The sequence below is a fragment of the Crotalus tigris genome, unplaced genomic scaffold, assembly GCF_016545835.1.
Source record: "Crotalus tigris isolate CLP2741 ecotype Arizona unplaced genomic scaffold, ASM1654583v1 scf7180000017667.1391209, whole genome shotgun sequence".
Taxonomy (NCBI): domain Eukaryota; kingdom Metazoa; phylum Chordata; class Lepidosauria; order Squamata; family Viperidae; genus Crotalus; species Crotalus tigris.
Window position 1 is genome coordinate 177,234 of NW_024096553.1, and position 26,296 is coordinate 203,529.

The 26,296-nt window shown below is 37.5% G+C and overlaps 1 protein-coding gene across 5 annotated transcripts; it reads left to right on the forward strand.

The window, feature by feature from the left end:
• Positions 1-368: 368 nt before the first annotated feature.
• Positions 369-23,669, forward strand: LOC120305321 (dimethylaniline monooxygenase [N-oxide-forming] 1-like). 5 transcript variants are annotated; one of them, XM_039336996.1, is made up of 6 exons: positions 379-542; positions 7,856-7,930; positions 12,372-12,508; positions 15,312-15,500; positions 16,167-16,329; positions 23,610-23,669. In XM_039336996.1, exons 3-6 carry the CDS (start codon positions 12,377-12,379, stop codon positions 23,660-23,662), a joined length of 537 nt encoding a protein of 178 aa, XP_039192930.1. In that variant the 5' UTR covers positions 379-542; positions 7,856-7,930; positions 12,372-12,376; the 3' UTR covers positions 23,663-23,669. The 5 variants fall into 5 exon arrangements, with proteins under 5 accessions (XP_039192929.1, XP_039192928.1, XP_039192927.1 ...); XM_039336998.1 differs by lacking the exon at positions 23,610-23,669 and adding an exon at positions 16,520-21,961 and having other exon boundaries at positions 382-542; XM_039336994.1 differs by lacking the exon at positions 23,610-23,669 and having other exon boundaries at positions 370-542; positions 12,375-12,508; positions 16,167-21,961.
• The last annotated feature ends 2,627 nt before the right edge of the window (positions 23,670-26,296 follow it).

The window sequence follows — 26,296 nt, forward strand, 5'->3', positions numbered from 1 at the left end:
GATGAGCAGGGGATTGAAAGAAGTGATATCATCCATTTATGCCTTCAGAAACAGTTGTTTTCCTATTCTGTTGATGAGACAACCTAGCATTCCAAACAAGTCCTTAACCATAATATTTAAGTGTGGAATGTTTTTGCTACTGTCTGCAATGAAATATTCTGGTGTTAAACTCTAGCTAAATAGGTGTTTAATGCGGGGGGGGGGACTGAATCTCTCAAAAGATGCCCATGGTTATCTTTTTTTTTTCTTGGCTCAAATGTCAGAAACTCCTCTCATCATTTTAAATCTGATTAAACAGCTTCTTTCCACATGCTGATCATGTCAGTTTACAAGGTTCTCTTATGTAATGCAATATTAATCAAAAGAATGTTTGTTCTGTCCTCTCAGAAAAAGCAGTTCCACCCTTCCACACAGTCTTGCAACATACTTTACACATATTCATTGCAGTACTGTGCCGTCTGCATTTCAAAGTAATTCCTTCAAAGCAACTTATGCAAGCCTGTAAAATCGAAGAAGATTTGAATGGGGGCTTATGAAATGAGGTAAGATTGTGACAATCTGTCAGTCTTCTGCTAGAGACATTTCAAAGTAGAAATATATGCATAATAGGAATAAATAAAACTTTGCTGCTGAATATAGCTAGGGATTGATTTGCCATTAAAATCCTTTCTATTGTTTTTCAGAATTATATAATATGAGGAGGATTAATTTTGCCAATTGACCAGAATATCTATAATTTGCCTGTACAGCAGTTTTGAATACAGAAAGTAATTTTGTATGTGTTTATGATGATATATTGTATACTTTGTAGATATACTACATGTATTGTCAGTCATTAATTTCAGCACATATTCATAGCATTTGTTCTGCTTAGTTGCAGGGTTTCCTTGTTTTTACACTGTACTCACCTAGTTCTTACAATGAAACTTATGATGATTTTCCAGCCAGGAGGTCACAGAGCCTGAAACTAATTAGGGCTAAGAGGGCAAGGCATAACCAAAGTAACCTAGCTGGTTTTCATGCTTAAATGGGGACTAAAACCAGGGTTTGCCCACTCCTTTTACAGTTGCTTAAACTACCTCACCATGTTGGCTGTCCACAAATTTCTGTACATGAAACTAATAAAGGGTTTGGCTGAATATATTAGGCTGCAATAGGCCCAGTAACTTAAATTTATATTCAGAGGAGGTAGCTAATGAGGTCACCAAAAGAAATTCTGTGGAAACTCCAGATGTATGTATGTGAGCTGGTTCTCTACTTCTTTACAAATAAATTCACTTTTCACATCCTAGGAGAAGTCTGGCACTTTAAACTACATATTCTTTTAAGGACAAGTTTTGAATCCAGACTTAATTCTTAGGAGTGCTTGCTTATAGTTAGGGATATAAACAACCAATTAAGAGTCATGGCTCTTTCCCTTGAAAGTATTATAAACTAATTAATGGATAGATAGATAGATAGATAGATAGATAGATAGATAGATAGATAGATAGATAGATAGATAATTGATATTTTAAAGTGGTTTAATTAATTTTTATGAGAATTTTTCAATACCATAAACATCTTTTCTTCTTTCAGCAAAACTTCTATGAGATTTTTAATCCTTTAAAATCTCTATTATATTTTCCCTGATCAAATTGGTCAGCTTTGCCTTTCTGCAAGCTCCATCCATTTCAGAATCCAATCTTCTAGTCTGGGCAATTTATTATTTCCCCAACTTTGTGTGCACAATAATCTTGCCACATACAGTATTACTTTCCCATATTTCTTTTTTTTAAAGAAAATTTGATTGATTTTCTAATTTTACATTTAAATATTTAAAAAGCAACGTGGCAGCTGAGTTAATCAATAATTCAATAACATACAAGTATCTTTAATACGAGTCTCAAACTACTACATTAAATATTTCCTCTCTTTTCCCTTTAGTATTTACTGTCTCATATTTAAACTAATACAATTATTATTATATCAATTGAATAAAATAACTTTCTTACATTTATCAATAATTTTTAGTTTATACATATCCTAGTTATTTTAACATTCAATCTTTATAGACAATCAATGTCCTAATTAGTTTTTCCCAATTTTTAGTTTTCCATTAATATTTAAATTTAACATTTAACATTTATAATTTCCAAGTTTTAAATAACAACAATTCCCTTTATCACAATTCATCGCAAAATCAAATGTTCAGGATACACGTCTTATCTATTTGAATATGTTCTATTTCTCACCATTTTACATCAACTAATTAATAATACAGTATAACATTCTTATTTTCTGTTAATTTCCAAATGTCTTAAATTTAATAACCAAAATTTCTCTTAATTCAACATTTAATACTTCCTCTCTTTTTCTCTCAATGTCTACTATCTCATATTTAAGCTAATAGTTTTTATTATAACAGCTAAGTAAAACGTATTTCTTGCATTCATCAATGGATTTTTAGCTTATATATATCTTAATTACTTTTGTATTCAATCTTTATAAGCAAATCAATATTCAAATTTAACTATTAATATTTATACTTTCAGGTTTTAAATGACCAAAGTTTTCTTTATCTCAGCTCATAGCAAAATCTAGTATTCAAAATACATATCTTATCTGAGTATGTTCTATTTTAACTCTCACTGATAAGTCAAAACCCCAATTTTCTTCAGTCTTATTCTAGCTTTCTTTCTTTGCCAACTCGCCTTCCATGACCATGCTTTTAAGTCATCAAATAAGTCACCCTGTGTTGTTATGTATATTGTTTTAAGTAGAAAAAGCCATCCAATTGCCATTTTTTTGAAAGGACTAACAAATCATCTCTCTATTTTTCCATCTCAACATGGTTGCCCTGAAGTATTTATCTTCCCTTCAGTCTGTTCTTCTTCTTGATCCTCAGGTTTCTTCTGGTTTATATAGAAAGTCTTTTCCCTTTTCCATGTTGTCAGTCCCTTTTCTGGGTTTTCCATTAACTGTGTTTATTGATCAGTTGAATCTTCTGTCATTGTATTTAATTGTTCCACTTCTTCTATTATGTTTGGTGTAGTTGATTTTGTAGTTGTACTCAAAGTTTGGGTTTGTATATCTAGGCTGACATCTTGTTCTTTTCTGTAACTTCTTATTTCATCAGTAGCTGTAAGAATAGTTTCATAAATTGCTTTCAACATAAAGAGAATCTGTTCCTGATCTTCATCCATGTTCTCTTATTAATATATTAAGTTAAAAGTGTTACAATCAGAGAATGAAAATTTTTTTGTCAGTGAGTATAGAACACAGCTGGGCTTCTCACAGATGATACCTGTCAATATTACAAAGTTTTATCTATAGTTTGGGCTGCAAGGCAAGTCTGTTTTAAGCAGTAACAAGTTGTAATATACGGTTTAGCCACAAGATGTCGCCCATACCATTTAGAGTTTTCTTTTAAGTCCAAAATTTTTATAATCCTTATTCCAATTTTACTTCTTTTTTGTAAGTGAAAACCCAAATCTTCAATAAGAATAAAAAGTCTTTTAGTCCACAAATTTTGAAAAGATAAAAATCCAGTTAGAATCAAGTTATTCTTGCAACGTTTTAAACTCCCCTGGATAGTCAGTCGCTGCTGTTTTTAGAGGGTGGGATAGAATCTCCCTTCCCTCTCCACAGGCGGGAAAGTACTTTAGGCAGCTTTGTTGTTGTTGTTAATTGCGAAGTCGTGTCCGACCCATCGCGACCCCATGGACAATGTTCCTCCAGGTCTTCCTGTCCTCTACCATCTTCTGGAGTCCATTTAAGTTCACACCTACTGCTTCAGTGACTCCATCCAGCCATCTCATTCTCTGTCGTCCCCTTCTTCTATTGCCCTCAATCTTTCCCAGCATTAGGCCCTTCTCCAGTGAGTCCTTCCTTCTCATTAGGTGGCCAAAGTATTTGAGTTTCAACTTCAGGATCTGGCCTTCTAAAGAGCAGTCGGGGTTGATCTCTTCTAGGACTGACCGGTTTGAACGCCTTGCAGTCCAAGGGACTCGCAGGAGTTTTCTCCAGCACCATAGTTCAAAGGCCTCAATTCTTTTCGCTCAGCCTTTCTTATGGTCCAACTTTCACAGCCATACATTGCAACTGGGAAAACCATGGCCTGGACTATACGCACTTTTGTTGGCAGGGTGATGTCTCTGCTTTTTAGTATGCTGTCTAGATTTGCCATAGCTTTCCTCCCCAGGAGCAAGCGTCTTTTAATTTCTTGGCTGCAGTCCCCATCTGAGGTGATCTTGGAGCCCAGAAAAATAAAATCTGTCACTACCTCCATTTCTTCCCCATCTATTTGCCAGGAATTGAGAGGGCCGGATGCCATGATTTTGGTTTTCTTAATGTTGAGTTTCAAGCCAACTTTTGCACTCTCCTTCTTCACCCACATCAAGAGGCTCTTTAGTTCCTCTTCACTTTCTGCCATTAGAGTGGTATCATCTGCATATCTTAGGTTGTTGATATTTCTCCTGGCAATCTTAATTCCAACTTTTGATTCATCTAGCCCTGCCTTTCTCATGATGTGCTCTGCATATAAGTTAAATAGGCAGGGCGACAGTATACAGCCTTGCCGGACTCCTTTTCCAATTTTGAACCAATCAGTGGTTCCGTGTCCAGTTCTCACTGTTGCTTCTTGACCTGCATATAGGTTTCTCAAGAGACAAATGAGATGGTCTGGTACTCCCATCTCTTTAAGAACTTGCCACAATTTGTTGTGATCCACACAATCAAAGGCTTTTGCATAGTCAATGAAGCAGAAGTAGATGTTTTTCTGGAACTCCCTAGCTTTCTCCATGATCCAGCGTATGTTGGCAATTTGATCTCTAGTTCCTCTGCCTCTTCGAAATCCTGCCTGTACTTCTGGTAGTTCTCGATCCACATACTGCTGGAGTCTAGCTTGTAGGATTTTAAGCATAACTTTACTAGCATGTGAAATGAGTGCAATGGTGCGATAGTTTGAACATTCTTTGGCATTGCCTTTCTTTGGAATTGGAATGTAAACTGACCTTTTCCAATCCTGTGGCCACTGTTGAGTTTTCCAAATTTGCTGGCAAATTGAGTGTAGCACTTTTACTGCATCGTCTTTTAAGATTTTGAATAGCTCAGCTGGAATACTGTCACCTCCACTAGCTTTGTTGTTGCTCAGATTTTCTAAGGCCCATTTCACTTCACATTCTAGGATGTCTGGTTCGAGGTCAGTGACCATCTCATTGTGGTTATCTGGGATGTTAAGCTCATTCTTGTATAGTTCTTCTGTGTAGTTTTGCCATCTCTTCTTAATCTCTTCTGCCTCTGTTAGGTCCCTGCCATTTTGGTCCTTTATCATGCCCATCTTTGCATGAAACATTCCCTTCATATCTCCAATTTTCTTGAAGAGATCTCTGGTCCTCCCTATTCTGTTGTTTTCTTCTATTTCTTTGCACTGTTCATTTAAGAAGGCATTCTTATCTCGTCTATCTATTCTCTGGAATTCTGCATTCAATTGGGTGTATCTTTCTCTTTCACCTTTGCCTTTCGCTTCCCTTCTTTCCTCAGCTATTTGCAAAGCTTCCCCAGACAGCCATTTTGCTTTCTTGCATTTCTTTTTCTTTGGGATGGTTTTAGTTGCTACCTCTTGTACAATGTTGCGAACTTCCATCCATAGTTCTTCAGGCACTCTGTCTATCAGATCTAATTCCTTAAATCTATTTGTCACCTCTACTGTATATTCATTAGGAATATGATTTAGTTCATACCTGAGTGGCCTAGTGCTTTTCCCTACTTTTTTCAATTTAAGCCTAAATTTTGCAACGAGAAGCTCATGATCTGAGCCACAGTCAGCTCCTGGTCTTGTTTTTACTGACTGTATAGAGCTTCTCCATCTTTGGCTGCAGAGCACATAGTCAATCTGATTTCTATGTTGACCGTCTGGTGATGTCCATGTGTAGAGCCGTCTCTTGGGTTGTTGGAAAAGAGTGTTTGTTATGACCATCGTATTCTCTTGACAAAATTCTATCAGCCTGTGCCCTGCTTCATTTTGTACTCCAAGGCCAAACTTGCCTGTTATTCCGGTTATCTTTTGGCTTCCTACCTTAGCATTCCAATCCCCCATGATGATAAGGACATCATTTTTTGGTGTTAATTCTATAAGGTGCTGTAGGGCTTCATAGAACCGGTCAATTTCATCCTCTTCAGCACCAGTGGTTGGGGCATAGATTTGGATTATTGTGATATTGAATGGTTTGCCTTGGATTCGAATTGAGATCATTCTGTCATTTTGGGGATTGTATCCCAGTATTGCTTTTCCTATTCTTTTATTGACTATGAAGGCTACTCCATTTCTTCTGAGGGATTCTTGCCCACAGTAGTATACCTGATGGTCATCTGAGTTAAATTCACCCATTCCTGTCCATTTTAGTTCGCTGATTTCCTAAGATGTCGATGTTCAGTCTTGTCATCTCTTTTTTGACTACGTCTAGCTTGCCTTGATTCATGGATCTTACATTCCAGGTTCCTATGGAGAAAAAATCTTTACAGCATCGGACTTTCCTTTCACCACCAGATATATCCACAGCTGAGCGTCCTTTCGGCTTTGGCCCAGTCGCTTCATTCTTTCTGGCGCTACTAGTACTAGCCCTCTGCTCTTCCCCAGTAGCATATTGGACACCTTCCGACCTGAGGGGCTCATCTTCCAGCGTCATATCTTTTTGCCTTTTAGTACTGTCCATGGGGTTTTCATGGCAAAGATACTGGAGTGGTTTGCCATTTCCTTCTCCAGTGGATCACATTTTGTCAGAACTCTCTGCTATGACCTGTCCATCTTGGGTGGCCCTGCACGGCATAGCTTATAGCTTCATTGAGTTACACAAGCCCCTTCGCCACGACAAGGCAGTAATCCATAAAGGGGTTGGGCAGCTTATGCAGGTACAAAAAAATAGTTAGGATTAAAGAAAGGTAGATCTCACCCAGTCTCATCTGCACTGCTTTATGGGTGCCTGGTGGTAGATTTGACTTTGGCTGTCTGCAGCCTAGTGATGAGCCATATTTCTATGGCCGGTCTTTCATCTGCCAGTTTGGAGGGCTGTCCCGGATCAAGCAGAAGGGCTACTGTCCTCCTGTGATCAAGTGGGGATCCCCTCCTTGTTCGTCGCCTTTACAGGGTGACTTTCAACCCTTTCCAGGATCCCCCAGCAGTGCGAAATCAGACGTGGAAGATGGACCTCGCCTTCTAACCGCCCATGGCAGCTGCGTCAGCAAACTGGAAGTCCACTACTTTCTCATATTTCTTTTCTAGCTTAACAAATATTTTAATTAAGAAAATAATTTAGCATCAACATACAATAAAATCTCTGACAGCATCCTTATTTCTGTACCTTGCATGGACATTAGTCATAATAAAAACAAAGGGAAGGGTATTCCACTAAGTGCCTTGCTTGGAGGCACCCACTGCCCAGAGAACAGGCAAAGGCAAGATGATCATATTAGAGGTATTTCAGGGTATTAGAAAAAGTAGAACCTTCTATGTGTATTGTGCCAGCCACATGTGCCAGCCATTTTATGAGCAGCTTTCCCACCCATTTACCTCATATTTTCAAATTTTTTAAATGGATGTCCAGCACAAAAATGTTTCCTATGACTTAGCTAAGAAATAGACATTGTACTTCATACCTACTGGCATGTTGTTCCTTCTGTTAAAAAAAAAGGTTTATTTTAAAACTATTGCATATATTTGTGGATGAGCCCATCTGTGGATATGCCAATCCTTAAATTTTTAACCAAAATACCATGAAAATGGTATACCATACCATACAAAAAATGTAACTGCAGAATTATGTTTATCATCATTTTTTTCTCCATTTTATCTACTAACTGATTACTATGTTTATAGTCTTGCATGAAGAAAAGGTCTGGAGAACTTGAAAGCTTGCATACTTTTTAGACATCTGAAATTGTCATAATAAAGGTATTGTTTTATTTTTAAATGTATTAATTCTTCTGTTTATGCTTAATTTTCATCTTTGATTTAATTATATTCACCACATCAGTCTTTGGGTTCTGCTAATATTGTGTATAGTTATTATGATTTTCTCTTATAATTTCATATATGTCAATATATGTATGACAATATTCTGCTAATTGCTTCTTTTCCCATGTATAAAAATTCTTACACTTTACATCTAAATATTTATTTATTTATTTATGAGACTTATATACCGCTTTAAGTGTAAGCACTCTCTAAGCGGTGTACACCAGTAAGCAATGTATACATATATTTACATTGCCCCCAACAATATTAGGATTATTACAATATTGCTCTCTTTTCCTGTAGCTAGGAAGCTGTAGTAATTGTTAGAAAGGTAAGGCTGTTTTCTTATAATTTTCTTATAATCAACCCTGTCTCATCTCTATATGTTGTTTCGTCACAATGGCAGCTCTGCCCAATCCTCTTACTGGGAAATATGTGTACTATCAACTGTTTCTCTAAACTATTTTTTTTTTCAAACTTGGCTTTAAGATGTATGAGCAGCTATCCCATCCATTCAACTCCTAGAATTCTGGGAGTAGGTCCATACATATTAAAGTTGTCCCTGCTCTAAACCAAGGCAGTGTGTATTGCACTTAGCATTTAGAAAACAAAATCTCTTTAAGGAATGGAAAACAGATGTTATTCTGTCTCAAATTGTATTAAGAGTAAATACATCTGTGTAATTTTGTTATTAGCAGATCCATTTAATTTCAATACAGAAAAACAGCCATACCTTTCTAACAATTAGTATAGCTTCCTAGCTATTATTTCTGATTGACAAGCTGATTGTACTCTAACTGAAAGTTGAAATGCCAACTCATTATCAGTTAAAAATTAACTGTGAGAGGATTTTGATTTCATGAGGACTATAGCTGATCCAGGTAATATTTTAAATGTGCAGATTTAAGTCAACAGTGCAGGAAAACTTCAAGATCCTGAAACTCAATTAATTTTGTAATGGAGGGATTTCCAGATGACTGGGAACAATCCATTTTCAAAAAGTTATGCAATATTTTCAAGATAAGAATTTAAGTGTTTCAGCAAAAAGAAGCAGGAAAGCAAACAGAAGGATTGCCAGCCAACTCAGACACTACAGTCTTTTCAGTTGAATGCTTTCGTTCACCATACTACCATATCATGTGATGGAGTGCATCAGTTGCCAATAAGATGTCATCAGTGATATTGTAATTGATAGGGGAGGAATCTCCTATGCCTTATAGAGCTGTGAAGAGGAATGTTGGCCACACTTGTCATCTGGAAGACAGAAAGACTACACTTGAATACTCTCAACTATGCATTTATTAATAGGAAAGGAACTGACCACAGTTATCTTTCCCTTTGAATATTTATGCCCTTTTTCCTATCCATATCATTCCTCGTGGCGGGGCAGGACATAGAATTTTTTATCTTTGGCCCCTGTGCTTTAATGGTAGAAAACTATTAACACTGAACATTGGTGAAACATTTCCAGCCATGATTTGTGTCCTCCTTTACATCCTATATAAAAAACGGAGCTTTAGTCTTCGATAAATACTTAATGGCTAATTGAAATATTTTAGAATGTTAAGTTATAAATATTTCCACACTAATCAAGCCTGGTTTATATGAAAGCACAGAGAGATTCTGGAGCCCTCAATATTACTGTCATGAATTACAACACTCTGGGTTTAGGAGGATAATATCTATGCCTTTACAAGTTCTGGATACTTATATGAGGGGAATTCAGAAATAAACCTCTGTTTGAACATGTGCGCCATAGCAATGCCCGTCCTATGGCGCTGTGCACAGTAGTTCAGTAGGCAGTAAGGAGTGGAAGGAGAAGGTTGTGTTGCAGTTGACTCGTCTGCTAGATCAATTGAAAATGAACCAGTTTTTTTAAAAGAAACAGTGGCTTGTGTTGCACCGGTTTGACGATGACAACACACTTCACAATGCTGTTACAGGGTGGCTTGATTCCCAGGTGGCAGATATTTTTGCAGAAGAAATCTCAAACCTTGTAAAACATTATGACAATTTGAATGGTGATTATGTTGAAAAGTAATGTAATGTTGTAGTTTTCTAAGGTGTATAATACAAGTTCTGTATTTGCGAGTATCTGTCATTGATAACCAAACAGAGGTTTATTTCCAAATTGCCCTCGTATTGATGACTGCTTATAGTACCTCAAGTAACTTTCTTTTGAAAGGTTATTAAACATAACATAAAGTTTATTCTTGGGACAACTACAACAAGGTTCCTCCTTTTTTCTTCTTCTATATATCTCATCTTCTGTGTTATTTTTCTAACTCACAAGAGCTTCAATACCTTAACCTGACTAATATCAACTTTCCTATTGGCACAGATATGACTGTTCAGTCTTCACCCTGTTAGGCATGTATAATCATTTGCTATATATTAATTTATCATATCCTGAAACACTGTAAACTAATCCAAATAAAATCATTAGAATATTTTGATCTTTTGTGAGTGTAATAAGTAAATCGCTTCTCACTTTCATTTCCAAGAAACTTGGGACTCAATATGAAATCTGCCAAAATATATTTGACTATTGACATGTCTCCAATAATATGCACTGTTTTGCACAGAATTCTTATGCATAAAGCTAAGACACTATTCTGTTTATCTGACCATATCTGTATCCTACACAAATCTGAAGATAGTCCTGCTCTGCAAGATAGATATGCAGAGAGATTAAACAGCCCAAGCTGAGACCATCACCTGGCTGTATTAAAAAGATGCATTTATGAGCAATGTTCCTTCTAATACACACAATCATGCAACAAGGGAGGCTTTGCTTAGTAATATGGTGTCCTTCCCCAGGCCAGCACCTGTTACCTCAAAAATGTTTGCTAACATTGATTAGATTGACTGTCCCTGAGAATCATATGATATCTAGTTATCTCTTTCTTTCAGACTAGAGTCTCCTGGTCAGTTCCAATTTCAGCTTTTCAGTTAATTCTATTTCTCTGCACAATTCCTTTATTTATACCTTCGTGACCTACTTTTACCTGTTCTTCTGCCTCCTATAAATTTTTCTAATTATCTTCCATTTATATTCAAAAATGACTATACTGCATTTAAGTTATACTAAAGATAATCAAAATATGAATAATCAATTCAATTCATCATATCTGAATATCTGTGTCTTTAGAAATAAGAATAAACAACGAGAATACATATACTACCATATCGTATGGGTTATTTGCCACAGTTTGTCTCAGAAAATCATATACCAAGCCCGGGCATGGATCTGAAGATCAGGCATGATGAAAGCATTTATCCTGTTCCACATATTTTTGCAAGAATTCTAGTAAATGATAAGCTATTAACAGGCCATGTGAATTGTACCAACAATCCATTAATGAAATGGAACTTCCTGCAAACCTCTTTTCAATTATGCACCCTTTTTAATCCCCCCAAGCTGGGGGGAATAGCCAACACTCTAGAAGATAGGCTCAACATCCAAAAGGATCTTGACAGTCTTGAACATTGGGCCCTATCCAACAAAATGCAGTTCAGTGGTGAGAAAAATAAGATTTTTCACATGCAAGAAAAATCAAATGCATAGATATAGAATAGGCGATGCCTGGTTCAATAGCAGTAACTGTGAAAAGGGTCTGGGAATTCTAATAGACAACAATTAACAGCAGTATCCTGCAGTTGCCAAAAAGGCCTATACAGTCCTAGACTGCATAAAAGAGGGATAGTATCAAGATCATGTAAAGCATTAGCACCCTTTTATACTGCACTAGCAAGGTCACATTTGGAAAACATGTTGAGACTCTAGAAAGAGTACAGAGAAGAGCAAGAAAGATTATTAGGGGAGTGCAGGCTAAACCATACGATGAACAGTTGCAGAAACTGCTATTGTCTAGTAGTTTAATGAAGAACTATGGATGACAGGATAACAGTGTTCCAATATTTGAGGGGCTGTCACAAAGAGGGGATCAACCTGTTCTCAAAAGCACCTGTGGGCAGGAAAAGAAGTAACAGATGGAAGCTTTAAAAAGACAGATCCAACCTAGAATTAAGGAGAAGTTACCGGTCAGTGAGGACAATTAATCAATAAAATGGTTTGCCTTCAGAAGTTGTAGGCTCCATATTGGAGGTTTTTAACAAGAGTCTGGGCAACCATTTGTCTGAAATAGTATGAGGTCTCCTGCTTGAGTAGGGGGATGGACTAGAAAGCCTCCAAGATCCTTTCCAACTGTGTTATTCTGTATTCTACCCAGAGGAAATCAGAATTCAGACCTAAAAGTGTAATTTAAACACAATTTTTAAGAAAGGTCCAACCAGCTGTCATGACAAGCTAAAACAGGAAGCTACTTTCATTTTTTTAAATAGTAACCCCATATGTTTCTGCTTTTCTTGCTTCAAGAAGCCATGGTGAAAAAAGTAGCCATTGTTGGAGCCGGTGTGAGCGGACTGACCTCCATTAAGTGCTGCCTGGAAGAGGGACTGGAGCCAACCTGTTTTGAGCAAAGTGATGACATAGGGGGATTGTGGCGATTCACAGTAAGTTAATGACAGTGGAGTGTAGACTCATCTCTACCATGCCCATGTGTTAAGTTGCTTAACTATGAAAAGAGACAACTGAATGTTTGGACTATGTGAGGGTGGCTTTTATTACAGGTTTTATTATTTAAACAGCAAATTAACTGATAAATAAAACTATTTTTCCCTTAGCAGGTTCTGATGAAAAGTATTCAATATATTTACGCTAACAATAATTTCAAAATATTCACAAAATATTTAATAATTGTACTTAATAACTATTTTCCCAATTCTTTCTTTAAATCAGATCATATGTTATACAGATAGAAAATAGAACAAACTGTAAAAGATAATAAAAAAATAGATCTGCGAACAACTAGAAGCAAACAAAGTCATAACCAGTAGCCAGCACGGGTTTGTTAAAAACAGACCATGCCAAACCAATCTTATTTCATTCTTTGATAAAGTGATTAAATTAGTAGACCGCTGAAATGTTGTGGACATACTTAGATTTCAGTAAGGCATTTGACAAAGTAAACCACAACCTTGGCAAGCTAGAAAAAGGTGGAATAGACAACATTACCCCCAGATGGATCTGCAGGTGGCTGACAAACCGTACTCAATGAGTAGTCCTCAGTGGCACTACAGCCACATGGAGAGAATTAAGCAGTGGGGTTGTCAGAACCCATATTGTTAAAGGGGCTCTTCCTACTTCTATTTCTTCTATTATTCTGGGTTCTGCCATACTACTAGAAGGGAGGGAAGATGCTGAGGGCTGCCTCTTTGTTTCTCTCTATCACTACAATGTAATTCTTCTGCTGTCTCTGATTACATGCTCTTTGAACTGTCTCCCCTTGATGTCAGCTTGAAAGGGGGGAAAGGAATGCGCCTCTGGCCATCTGGTTTATCTCCTGTTTTGGAAGGGAAGGTGCGAAGACCCAACAAACATTGCTACAAGCCAGAGGCAGATCACTGTTATCAGCTTTTTCCCATAACAGACTTAACACTTGGGGATTGGCCCATTTGAATTGACCAGATGAACTATTGGGGTGGGGTTTGCTTGGGACTCTTTTAACCTATTGATTTGAGCGGAAAATCCTCAGATCCTGTCTATTATGCCTGCTATCAGCTTCTCCTAATAAAACTTCCTTTTGGAAGACACTGCTTCCATGAGTTCTGCTTTCTTGGGATGAGGTTTTGAAGTGGGCCCTGACAGGGGTATCACAAGCTCCGTCTTAGGCCCAGTTTTCCACAATATCTTCATAAATGACTTAGATGAGGGAATTGAAGGGGAACTCATCAGATTTGCAGATGACACCAAACTGACAGGAGTAGCCAACACCCCAGAAGACAAACTCAGGATCCAAAAAGGACTGGACAAACTTGAACAATGGGCCTATCCAATAAAATGAGTTTCAGTGTGGAGAAAAGCAAAGTTTTACATTTAGGCAGGAAAAATCAAAGGTACAAGTACAGATTGGGCAAGACCTGGCTTAAAATCAGTAACTGTGAGAGGGACCTTGGAGTCCTAGTGGATGATCACTTGACTATAAGCCAGCAGTGTGCAGCAGCAACCAAAAAAGCTAATACAATCCTGGGTTGTATAAACAGAGGCATAGAATCAAGATCACACAAAGCATTAGTACCGCTTTATAAAACCCTAGTAAGACCACACCTGGAATATTGCAGGCACTTTTGGTCACCATATCACAAAAAAGATGTTAAGCGTTTGAAAAAAATTCAGAGAAGAGCAACTAAGATGATCAAAGGCCTGAAGACTAAAAAATATGAAGAACAGCTGCAGGACTTGAGTTTGGCTAGTCTAAGGAAAAGAAGAAATAGGGGAGACATGATAGCAGTATTCCAGTATCTGAGAAGCTGCCACAAGGAAGAGTGGGTCACGTTGTTCACCAGAACACCAGAGGGAAGGATGAGAAACAATGGTTGGAAACTGATCAAAGAGAGAAGCAACCTGAAATTAAGGAGAAACTTCCTGACAGTGAGGACAATTAACCAGTGAAACAGCTTACCCCCAATAATCATGGGTGCTCCATCACTGGAGATTTTTAAGAAGAGGTTAGACAACCACCTGTCTGAGATGGTATAGGTTCTCCTGCTTAAGCAGGGGGCTGGACTAGAAAACCTCCAAGGTCCCTTCCAGCTCTATTCTATTCTTATTGTATAACAGTCACACACACACAAACACATACATATTTCATATAAGGAAAAAGGATGATACTGCAAAATAATGGCAAAATCCCATAATTTTCTACACGTTAGTGTCTCATTAACCTCAATGTTCTCCAGGCATAAACTTTTTAGGAGTTACATCATGTGAATAGTAACATCAACATCAATTAATTAATTAATTTTTATTGTTATGCCCTTTATTGTGCAAAATAAGTTCCATTTTTTATTCACAGTGGGTGAATCATGAAAGAATATATCCAGCTTTCAAGTATTGTACAGTATTTGATCTATTTGCCACCTTCCAGTTTTTTGGGTTTAAATGTTTGTATTTTATCAGATATTTGCCGACAGATAATAGAATTGTAATTAGCCTTCTTTAATCACCTCACATATCCTTTTCATAACAAGTATTGTGCTTGATCTGAAAATGGAAGTTTGCCTGAAAATGTTACCTGAATCTGTCTAAACTCAAGAAAATTGCAGTTTACCCCTTTTTTAAATTAAGAAACCTAGATTCCAAGTGCCTTTTGGAATCCTGCCCACACATCATGGTCTCCTGGTTTCTAGCCTGGTGCCTTAACTACTATACTGAACTGGCTTTTTAATACATAATCTTGTAATATTTTATGGATAGGACTATGTTGAAGATGGAAGACCTAGCGTGTACAAGTCAATGGTTAGTAACACCTCTAAGGAGATGTCTGCCTTCACAGATTTTCCATTTCCAGAAAACTTTCCATCCTTTTTATCCCACCACCAACTCCTGGAATATCTGAGGATGTATACAAAACATTTTGATCTCCAGAAATACATTCAATTAAAGGTAAGCTTTAAAAGTATCATTAGCTGAATGTTCACATTTAAAAAAAGCTGTACATTTATTTCTAGAGACTTTGGTTTAGTGCAATTGAAACCCAGACTTTGCCTCTCGCAGTGTAAACTTTCCAGAGCAAATATATGGTTTTGGCTTGTTCACTTATTCACCTTCATTTGTACATTCATCTATTTCTAATCTAAAAAGATGCAGATGAACATAAAGCCAGATGTACAGATAGTCCTCGACTTACAACAGTTCATTTAGTGACCTTTCAAAGTTACAACATTGAAAAAAGTGACTTATGACATTTTTTCATACTTATGACCATTACAGCATCCCCATGGTCACATAATCAAAATTCGGATGCTTGGCAACTGGCTCATATTTATGAAGGTTGCAGTGTCATGGGGTCATGTGATCAGCTTTTGCAATCTTCTGACAAGCAAAGTCAATTCACTCAACAACCATGCTACTAACTTAACAATTGCAATGATTCACTTAACAACAGTGACAGGAAAAGTTGTAAAATGGGGCAAAACTCACTTAACAAATGTCTCACTTAGCAACATAAATTTTGGGCTCAATTGTGGTTGTAAGTCAAGGACTACCTGTATTTACAAGTTCAGTTTTTTGGGGATTATCACAACTGATTATTTTCTGGAAATGTTTCAGACAAAAGTGATCAGCATAAAGAAGTGTCCTCATTTCTCTAACACTGGCCAGTGGGAAGTTGTTACGGAGGCCAATGGGAAGCAGAACTCAACCATTTTTGATGCTGTGATGGTTTGTGTGGGCTACCTTACTGAGCCTTTTTTGCCACTCAACAATTACCCAGGTATATCTATTTCCAAGCATATATCTAATTTGAAATGCACAATCAGGTACTCCAGGTTTAATATTTATTTCAAAACACATGGACAGAATTCTTAAGAAGTGATCAATTGTCACTTTGCTGAACTTGTGTTCTCTAGACGTGCTTCATGACTTTTGCCATTAATACATCTGTTTTATTTGTTAAATTACAGGTTGCAATACTTAAGGAAATGACAATATAATATATAGGTACATACACACTTAAATATCTTTGTAAACATGATGATGATGATGATGATGATGATGATGATGATTTTATCCTTTCAGTCAAGTCTGACTTGACAATTCTATGGGCCAGGTCTCTCCACATCTTCCAATCTTGCACTATTTCTTTATGTTTTTCTATGCTCTGGCTGGTGTCAGCTTTAATAGTGTCCAGCCACCAGGTTCTTTGTTTTGTTTTATTTTTTTAAATAATTTTATTGATTTATCAAAATATAAAATACAAACAGAAATGAAAAAAAGAAAAAGGCACCAACTTCCGACTCTCTTTAACACAGTAGAAGATAACATTAGTCACAACTTTTTGCTTTTACACAACAATATGTACAAACCATTTCTATAACAATACACCTGTCTGATTAACAAAAACAAAATCAAGTTTTCATTTTCTTTATCATTGTAAGCACAAAATCTGGAAGCAATTTCAATATAGAAGCTAACGTAAATATATTCTCATCTTTGGATAAAAGGATCAGTTTAACCATCTCTACTTCACATTGCTATGGGAGATAATATATATACTTCTATTGACTCATTAATCTTTATCCTGATTCATATTAAAAGAATCCTCAATAAGGATTCAATTTTTTTTTAACCTTAAAGGGAGAAAACACTTCCCCTAGTGTTAGTTTTGCTAGCATTAAGCAATATTCAAATAAAAAAAAGCTTATTTCAACATGTAAAAAAATAAGAAAAAAGTGAAGGAAACAATTGGTCCATTAGTGGGTGAAAGTATTAGAAGGTAACTAGCAATAGGGAGAAAGCAGAACTATTTAACTCATTTTTTGCATCTGTCTTTACACAAGGGAAAAACCAACCTATCAAAAATAGTGCCATAAAAAACAGTATAGAAACACAAGTTAAGACAGACAAGAAGACGTTGAGGTGGTGCAGGGGAAAGAGGATAGTCTCCGTCCTCTAACTCTGATCTTTTCAAGTTTGGAGACCCTTCGGGGGCACAGAGAGTCTGGAGGGCTACGTGTGAAAAGGGTGAAGCCTTGGGGAGTAGTGAGGTGAGAGGCAAGCACCCACTACGATGGAGGAAAACCCTTAAATCCAACTTGAAAACTTCTGCTTTCAATGGATGGCGGATCTGAGGCCTCGACTAACCACAGAGGATGCGGAAGCAAGATATACTTAATGGACTTGTCATAGAGTGAGTTAAAAATTTATAAAAATATTCCAAAGTACTAGAAAAGTCTAAAAGATTTACCTGTCTGTTGGTTCTGGTGTTGTAAAGAAGCTCAATAGAAGAGGGAATCCTCAGCACAAGTGGCAACCCGGCGGGAAGAGCTGTAATTCAGCATTAAAATAGCCAGAGGTTTAACAGGAGTGAGATAAAAAGAAAGAAAAGTTTTGTGGTAAATGTTTTAGCACAGAACAAAGAAGGTGAAAGATTGTGGAAGGAGAGATTAGGAGACAAAAGATGGAGACGGAGTAGAAGGCGAAGTGACTAGGAGGAGAGAAATGAAAGAAGATGATTGGCAAGCTGACAGCCGAAACGGTGGTGAAAATGGTGATCTGAGAAGGACGGAAGAGCAGCGAGCTGTAGAAGATTGTAGAAAGTGAGGTCGGAGGAGAAAGGAGGAAAGAAACGGGGAGAGGACGTGTTGCAGTGGCGAAAGTGATAAGAACGGTTAGAAGGAGAGAAATTGATAGAGAGAATGCGTGCCAAATGCGGAGAAGCAGTACATCGGGGAAGATTGGAGAATAGTGAAGTTGGAGCAGAAAGGAAGAGAAAGTTTGAAAAGTGAAGGAATCAGCGAGAGGGCGTAATACGGAAGTGAAAGTGACAGGAATGGATTGAAACTTGGAATTCGAGAGAGATCGGAGAAACAGCATGTTATAGAAGATTGGAGAAAGCGAGGCTGGAAGAGAACAGAAGAAGTGAACCTGGAAGTGTGGAAAGTTTGGAAAGTGAAGGAGACGGCTAGAGGACGTGATTGGGCGGTGAGAGACTAATGGTTGATGATATAAGTTGGGAGAAAAAAAATGGAGTCCTAGAGAGATTGGGTGTTAAATAAAAAAGGGAAAAAGAAAGTGAAGAGGATTAGGGAAGGAGAAGAGAGGACTAAAGTTAGAAAGCTTGCTGACTAAACAAAGAGACATAAAGAATAAAAAGTATTTGATAAATAAGATATTAAGATGACAACACTGAGAACAGGGAAAAAAACAATGTCAAGTTTAGCACTGACACCTTCATTTCCTCCTGGACAGAGAACAACAGAGGGAATGTTGGGGACAGAGAAGCAAAATGTACTATCAAATATGCAAAGCATGCAGACAACATTATTAACTATTCAAGAAACAATGTTAAAGATGCAGGAGACAATGTCAAAAAACCATATTGAAATGAGAGGAGATATGAATAAATTAGATAATAAGATTGAAACAATACAACAAACAATTGAGAAAAATGAAGAAAGAATATTGACAGTAGAAGTAGGATTGGATAAAATAGGGGAAAAAGTCGACAGTAGATAAAAAATTGACGGGAACTAACAAAAAATTGGAAGAATCGATTATACATCTGGAAATTGACAGGGCGGCGTTTTACTTAAGATTTCAAAATGTGGTGGAGGATAAGGAAGAGGATTTGGGCACCATTATGGTAGAGCTGATAGCAGAAGCTCTACAAAGAGATAACAAGAAATATTGCCAGAAATAGATGAGGTGTACCGAATCCACACAAATTATGCACGAAGGAATAAACTACCACATGAGATACATATAAGATTCGCCAGAAAAAAAATTAGAGACCTAATACACAGGATTACAAGGGAAGATCCAATAATTTACAAAGGCATAGAAATTCAAACATTAAAACAAATTCCAAAGAAAGTGAGGGAACAGAGAAGAAACTACAGATGTCTCAGTGCACATATCATTAAAAAAAAACATTCCATTTAGATGGTTAATCCCCAAGGGGATGCTGATAACATGGCAGGAGAGAAGGATTAAAATTGACAGCCTGGACAAGGCAAGAGAATTTTATGAACAACTAGAAGGGGAAGAAGAAGAGAATAGTAGTAGGGAAGAATTAGAATTAGAATCTAAAAGTCAGGAAGATCAGCAACTAGAGTTAAAAGAGAGAGAGAAGGAGATAGAAAGTAAGGAGGTAAAAAGACAAAGGAAAGAAAGAGGAACAGGTTTGAGAGCAAGACAAACTGAGAAGTAAAATAATGGATGAGAAAATTAAATTAGTATCAATTAACGTCAATGGCCTAAATGCACCAGCTAAAAGAAAACAAATATTAACTAAATTAGTCAAACAAGGTGTAGACATAGTATGTCTACAAGAAGTACAGACAAAAAAGCAACACAGAAAATATTTGGAATTTCCAAAATTAGGAGAATTATATACATCACTAATGGAACAAAAACAGAGAGGAATAGCAGTTTATATTAGAAAAGGAATTAGAGCCAACTTAAAATATCAAGATACAGAGGAAAGGGTATTAATAATAGAACTAAAAATGGAACAGAAATCATGGTTATTGGTGACAATTTATGCTCCAAATGAAAATCAAAAAGAATTTTATAAAGATCTACACAAAAAACTTATAGAAATTGGACAAGGAAACATCTGTATAATAGGAGATTATAATGTGATAGTGGATGTAAAAATGGATTATATTATCAATATGAAAAATAAAAAGAAGCGGAAAACACTACCAAAAACATTTTTTGAGATGGCACATGAATTTAATTTATTTGACCAATGGAGGAAACAGAATCCCATAAAAAAGGAATATACTTTTTTTTCAAATCCACACAAATCATGGTCTAGGTTGGATATGGCATGGATGAACGGGGAAATAGGACAAGAAGTGGAGACAATAGAAATAATGCCAAATATATGGGCAGATCATAATCCTTTGAAAATAGTGTGGACAGGTCAGAAAAAAGCAAAGAGAAGATGGACACTTAATACCCAAATTTTAAAGGAAAGAAAATTCACTGTAAGGATTAAAAAAGAAATGGAAATATTTTTTAAAGAGAATACAAAATAACAAGCATCATTACAAATTATATGGGATACTGCCAAAGCATAACTGAGAGGTATAGCAGTAGCATGTACACCTAGGAAAAATAAGGTGAAAAGGCAGACACAAAATATACTTCTGGAAAAGATTAAAAAATTAGAATCCAAATTACAACGGGAGCCACAAGATGAAATGATTCAAGTGGAAATGACTCTGGCTAAACATAAATTAAATATAGTAGAACAAGAGGAATTGGCAAGAGAACTGAAAGTAACTAAACAAAAATTTTTTGAACATGCAAATAAACCTGAGAGGTGGCTTTCTTACAAATTAAAAAAAGAGAAGGAAAAAAGATTTATTCAGGAACTACAGGACAAAAATGGAGAGTTGCAATATAAAATAGATGAAAAGAAAAAAATAATTCAGAAATACTTTGAGTTTCTATATAAAAAAGAGGAAAAGAGGAGGAGAATATAAAACAATATCTAAAGGCCAATGGTCTCCCGGAATTAAAAGAAGGACACAGAGAATTATTGAATAAAAAAATAACAGCAATGGAACTAAGAATGGCAGTACAAAAACAAAAAAATAATAAAGCCCTGGGGCCAGATGGTCTACCAGGGGAAGTATATAAGACTCTTTATGAAGACCTGGAAATGATAGTATTAGATGTATATAATGATGTATTGGAGAAAGCCAAATTACCAGACTCCTGGACAGAAGCCAACATAACTCTTATTCCAAAAGAAGATACGGATCCTAAACAAATAAAAAATTATAGACCAATTTCGTTGTTGAATTCGGATTATAAAATTTTTACTACAATAATTGCGGAACGACTAAAAATAATACTAAATCAAATAATACATTTGGATCAAAATGGTTTTTTATCTACCAGACAAATTGGGAACAACACGAGAATGGTGTTAAATGTCCTGGAATATTATGAAGCATACCCCAAAAAACAGGTTGCATTAGTATTTTTAGATGCTCAGAAGGCATTTGATAAACTTAATTGGCAATTTATGTTCCAACAGATAGAAGATATGAAATTTGGAGAGAAGTTTGAACAAATGATAAAGTCAATATACAAAATACAAAAGGCTAGAGTAATAATAAATGGGGAGAATACAGAGAAGGTAGAAATTAATAAAGGAGTAAGACAGGGATGTCCAATGTCACCTCTACTTTTTATTCTAATGTTAGAAGTGCTATTAACTCAAATTAGAAACAACAAAGAGATAAAAGGACTAAAGGTTAAAACAGATGAATACAAGACACAGGCATCTGCAGACGATTTGGTGTTTTTTATAGAGGAACCATTAAAAAGAGGTAATATTCTAATGAATGAAATAGAAAAATATGGAATGGTGGCAGGACTAAAAATAAACAAAGAAAAGACTAAAATATTAGTAAACAAATTAACTGAAAAACAAAAAAGGGATTAGAAGAAAAATTGGGGTTGCAAATTGTAAAAAAGATTAAATATTTAGGAATTTGGCTCACCATAAGATGTTCTTCAATAAAAGAAGATAATTATAAAAAATGATACTACAAATACAAAAAGATTTAGAGATTTGGGGGAAATTACAATTAACATTGTTAGGAAGGATTTCGGTGATTAAAATGAATATTCTACCAAAATTGTTATATCTATTTCAAACAGTTCCAATAAAATTGGGGAATTTTTTTTGACAAATTAAACAAAATGATTAAGAAATTTATATGGTTAGGTAAAAAAGCATGAATAAATGTTAAAGCATTACAGAACAGTAGAAGTAGAGGTGGCCTTGGGCTCCCAAAATGGGAAATCTATTACCAAGCAGCGGGGTTGCTTTGGATTAGCGATTGCATAAACTTAGAAAACAAAAGGGTTTTAACAATTGAAGGTCATGATTTACAGGCTGGATAGCATGCATTTTTATGGGGAAAAGATAAGAAATCCCACACATACTTTTACCGGCATCAGATAAGGGATGCATTAATTTGGACATGGGAAAAAGTTAAAAAAATATATTATACGAAAATTCCAATTTGGATCTCACCAATGGAGGCAATGATTCACCCAAACACACTGGATAAAACAAAGATGATAAGGTACAAAGAATTATTAGATAACCAAGAGAAGCTAAGATCAAGAGATGAATTAAAAGAACAGGGAATAACTATTTATTGGTGGCCATATATACAGATACAATCAAAATATAGCAAAGACATGGAAGAGTATGGAATAAGTTGGATGCCACAGCAATTGGACAAAATACTGACAAACAAGGGAGGAAAATTTTTAAGAAAAACCTATAAACTCTTATTAGAAGTTGAATTGGAAGAAGAAATAGTAAAGGGTCCAATGATAGCATGGGCACGAAATATAGGTAGAAATATAGAATTAGATGAATGGGAAAGAATAGGGAACAGAAATTATAAACTAACACTGTCAACTGCATACAAAGAAAACCAATATAAAATGTTCTACAGATGGCATTTAGCACCGGCGAGATTGGCCAAGATATATAAAAATATGAATCCGGATTGTTGGAAATGCAAAAATAAAGAAGGAACATTTTACCATATGTGGTGGCAATGTCCCAAAGCAAAGATCTATTGGGAGCAGATAAGGAGATGGTTACAGGAAATAACAAAACAACAAATTGAACTTAAACCCAAAATATTTCTATTAGGCATAATCAATCCAAAAATGGAAAAACAATTTCAATACATCATTATACATATAATAACTGCAGCACGCATTGCATATGCGCAATGCTGGAAAAGGGAAAACATACCAACAAATGCAATGATTATATGCAAGATATTAGATTGTGCTGAGATGAACAAACTTACCTTAGAAATAAAGGACAAAGAAGTTTCAGAATTTTATAAGATATGGGACATGTATTACAATTGGTGAGAATTGAGGAATAAAAAAGTATGAGAAGTAATGTAAATAAATGTAAATAAATGTAAGAGATATAGGACATAGTATTGTTAAGAAAAAAGAAAAAATGTACTTTGTATTTTGTTGTTTGTAAAGAGAAAAAGGAAAAATTAAAATTAAAAAAAGAAAGGCAAGAAAATGATAAGTGAGCACCTGTCCAGCCTCAAATCACCAGGACCAGATGGATTACACCCCAAGGTTCTCAAGGAACTGGAAGATGTGATCTCAGAACCAGTGAACTATATTTTTCAAAGTTCTTGGAGCACTGAGGAACTACCAGAGGACTGGAAAAGAGCTGATGTAGTTCCTGTTATGTCCCGAGCCTTGCAAACGGCTCGGGCGTTTGCAGGCAGTCCCGGGCAGGTGCAAAGCTGCCCGGGACCAGACAGGCTGTCGCCAGCGCCATGCGCATGCGCGGGTGCTGGCGCGGGAAAAGTAACACATTTACCCGGGAGTTGCCTATATAAGAGGCTGCGAGGCGTTGGGCGAGGCTGAAGCCATCTTCCTGTAAGCTGAACGCTGAATAAATGAAACTGAGAACTCCAGCTGCTTCTCGTGTCTGTTTTCCCGCCACGGACTCAACACTGGCGACGAAGGTGGGATGCCTTGCACTACCTGGAAAGGAAGAAGTGTAAGCTTACCCAAGGAGTCCTGAGCGGCGAAAGAGGAAAGGCGTCGACTCGGCAGCTGCCCGCCAATCCGGTGCGCATTCGGGGGTAGGCTGGCTGATAGACCCGTCTCCTGAAGATCCGAAGATGGCGAAATCGGAAGGCTTTCGGAATTCGACGTCTCACATCCAGAGCGGTGGGAGTCCTACGTATCCAGAATGGAGAACTACTTCAAGGCAAACCAAGTGAGGGAAGATAGCTTGAAGGCGGCCACCCTGCTTTGCGTTTGCGGCCAAGACGCCTTCGAAATCGCAGAAAACCTTGCAGCACCTGTTCCAGTAGAGTCTGTAAGCTACGCAGACCTGAAGAAGCTGCTGAAAGAGCACTTCAACCTCAAGGTGTCCGTTATCTCAAAGCGCCACACCTTCGAACAAAGGGATCAATGGCCCGGTGAGTCAACCAAGGAATACATCGCCGCGTTACGGAAGGCCGCCAAGCCCTGCGAGTTCAAGGACCTCGAGGAACGACTGAGGGACCGATTCGTGTTCGGGTTAAGGCATCGCGAGCTACAACAGAGACTTTTCGCAAAGGAAGAATTATCCTTCCAAGACGCCTTAAGGGAAGTCACCGCAGAAGAAGCAGCAGGCGGCGCCGTCAAAAACATGCGGCCGATCAGAAACAGTGCAGAGGGTGCGTCCGTGCACCAGGAAGACGTCCGACGAAATTCCGAGGAGGATCCGGACGAGGAAGTCAACCGTCTACACCCCGCGAAGAAAGAGAACCAGAAGGGAAGCTCTTCGGCTCCGCTCAAGTGCATCGGCTGTGGAGGTCGCCACAGGAGAACCGACTGCAAGTTCCGCTCCGCTACCTGCCGGGCATGCGGTAAACAAGGGCACATTGCAGCTGTGTGCCTGGGCCGATGAAAGGCACAACCCCAAGAAGAACGCCTGAAGGGTACCAGATTCCCCAGCCAGAATAGGGTAGGTTTTTGCGCTTCGCGAAGAAGCATCTGTAGAACAGGCACACACAAGCCCATGAAGAAAAAGCTGTCACTCAACGTGAAGCTACAAGGGGTTCCAGTATCTATGGACCTAGACACAGGGTCTGCCCTGTCCATCATTTCATTGCATACATTTAGGAAGATTTGTTCCAGAAGTGGGTCTAAGGCCAAGTTAAGGCCTTCTGATATTGTATTAACAGATTTTCAGAACTCAAGAGTGTGTGTTAAGGGGGAGGCCACCCTTAACGTGCAATACAAGAGTTTTGAAGGTCCACTAGACTTATTAGTAGTAGGGGGTGAACGAACGAGTCTCATAGGACTCGATTGGTTTGAGGCCCTGGGGATACACGTCACAGGACTCAATAGCTTACAAACACTCACCTACAGGAAGTCTGCAAAGAATTTGCAGATGTTTTCAGCCCCCAGCTGGGCACATTCAAAGGACCACCTGTGTCCTTAAAGCTAGACCCCACTGTCACTCCCATTAGGATTAAAGCAAGAAGGGTCCCTTTTGCTTTAAAAAGTAAGATTGACACTGAACTAGACAAACTAATCCAACAGGGAATCCTAGAACCTGTTGATTCCAGCCCGTGGGAGACCCCCATTGTCACGCCTCTAAAGGCAAATGGGGACATTCGCATTTGTGCTGATTACAAATGCACACTCAATAAGGCATTGCAGCAACATGCCTATCCTGTTCCTGTGGTCAGTCACATCCTGGCCTCTCTCAAGGGGGGGCGTGTTTTTTGCAAAGCTTGACCTAGCTCAAGCATATCAACAGCTGCCTGTTGATGATGATGCTGCCATAGCTCAGACCATTGTGACCCACAGGGGAGCCTTTAAAGTAAAAAGGCTACAGTTTGGAGTAAATGTCGCTCCTGGGATTTTCCAAAGCGTAATGGAAAACACACTACGAGGTATACCAGGGGTCTGCCCCTACTTTGACGATGTCTTGATTGCAGGAGACTCCACACACATTCTAGCTGAAAGGCTTAGGGCTGTCCTGTTAAGATTCAGGAAATCAGGCCTCAAGCTCAGAAAAGACAAATGCCAGATTGGGGTGCCTTCTACTGAATTTCTGGGATTCAAAATTGATGCTGCTGGGATTCATCCTGCTGAATCCAAACTAACTGCTATTTTAGAAGCACCCAGGCCAAAGTCTAAGGCCGAACTTC

Bases quoted from the DNA above. Each gene is read 5' to 3' on its own strand.
- LOC120305321 (XM_039336995.1), top strand. From the start codon at position 12,377: ATGGTGAAAAAAGTAGCCATTGTTGGAGCCGGTGTGAGCGGACTGACC. The intron at 12,509-15,311 runs GTAAGTTAATGA...TTTTATGGATAG, and splicing joins GGGGATTGTGGCGATTCACA to GACTATGTTGAAGATGGAAG. The intron at 15,501-16,166 runs GTAAGCTTTAAA...GAAATGTTTCAG, and splicing joins AGAAATACATTCAATTAAAG to ACAAAAGTGATCAGCATAAA.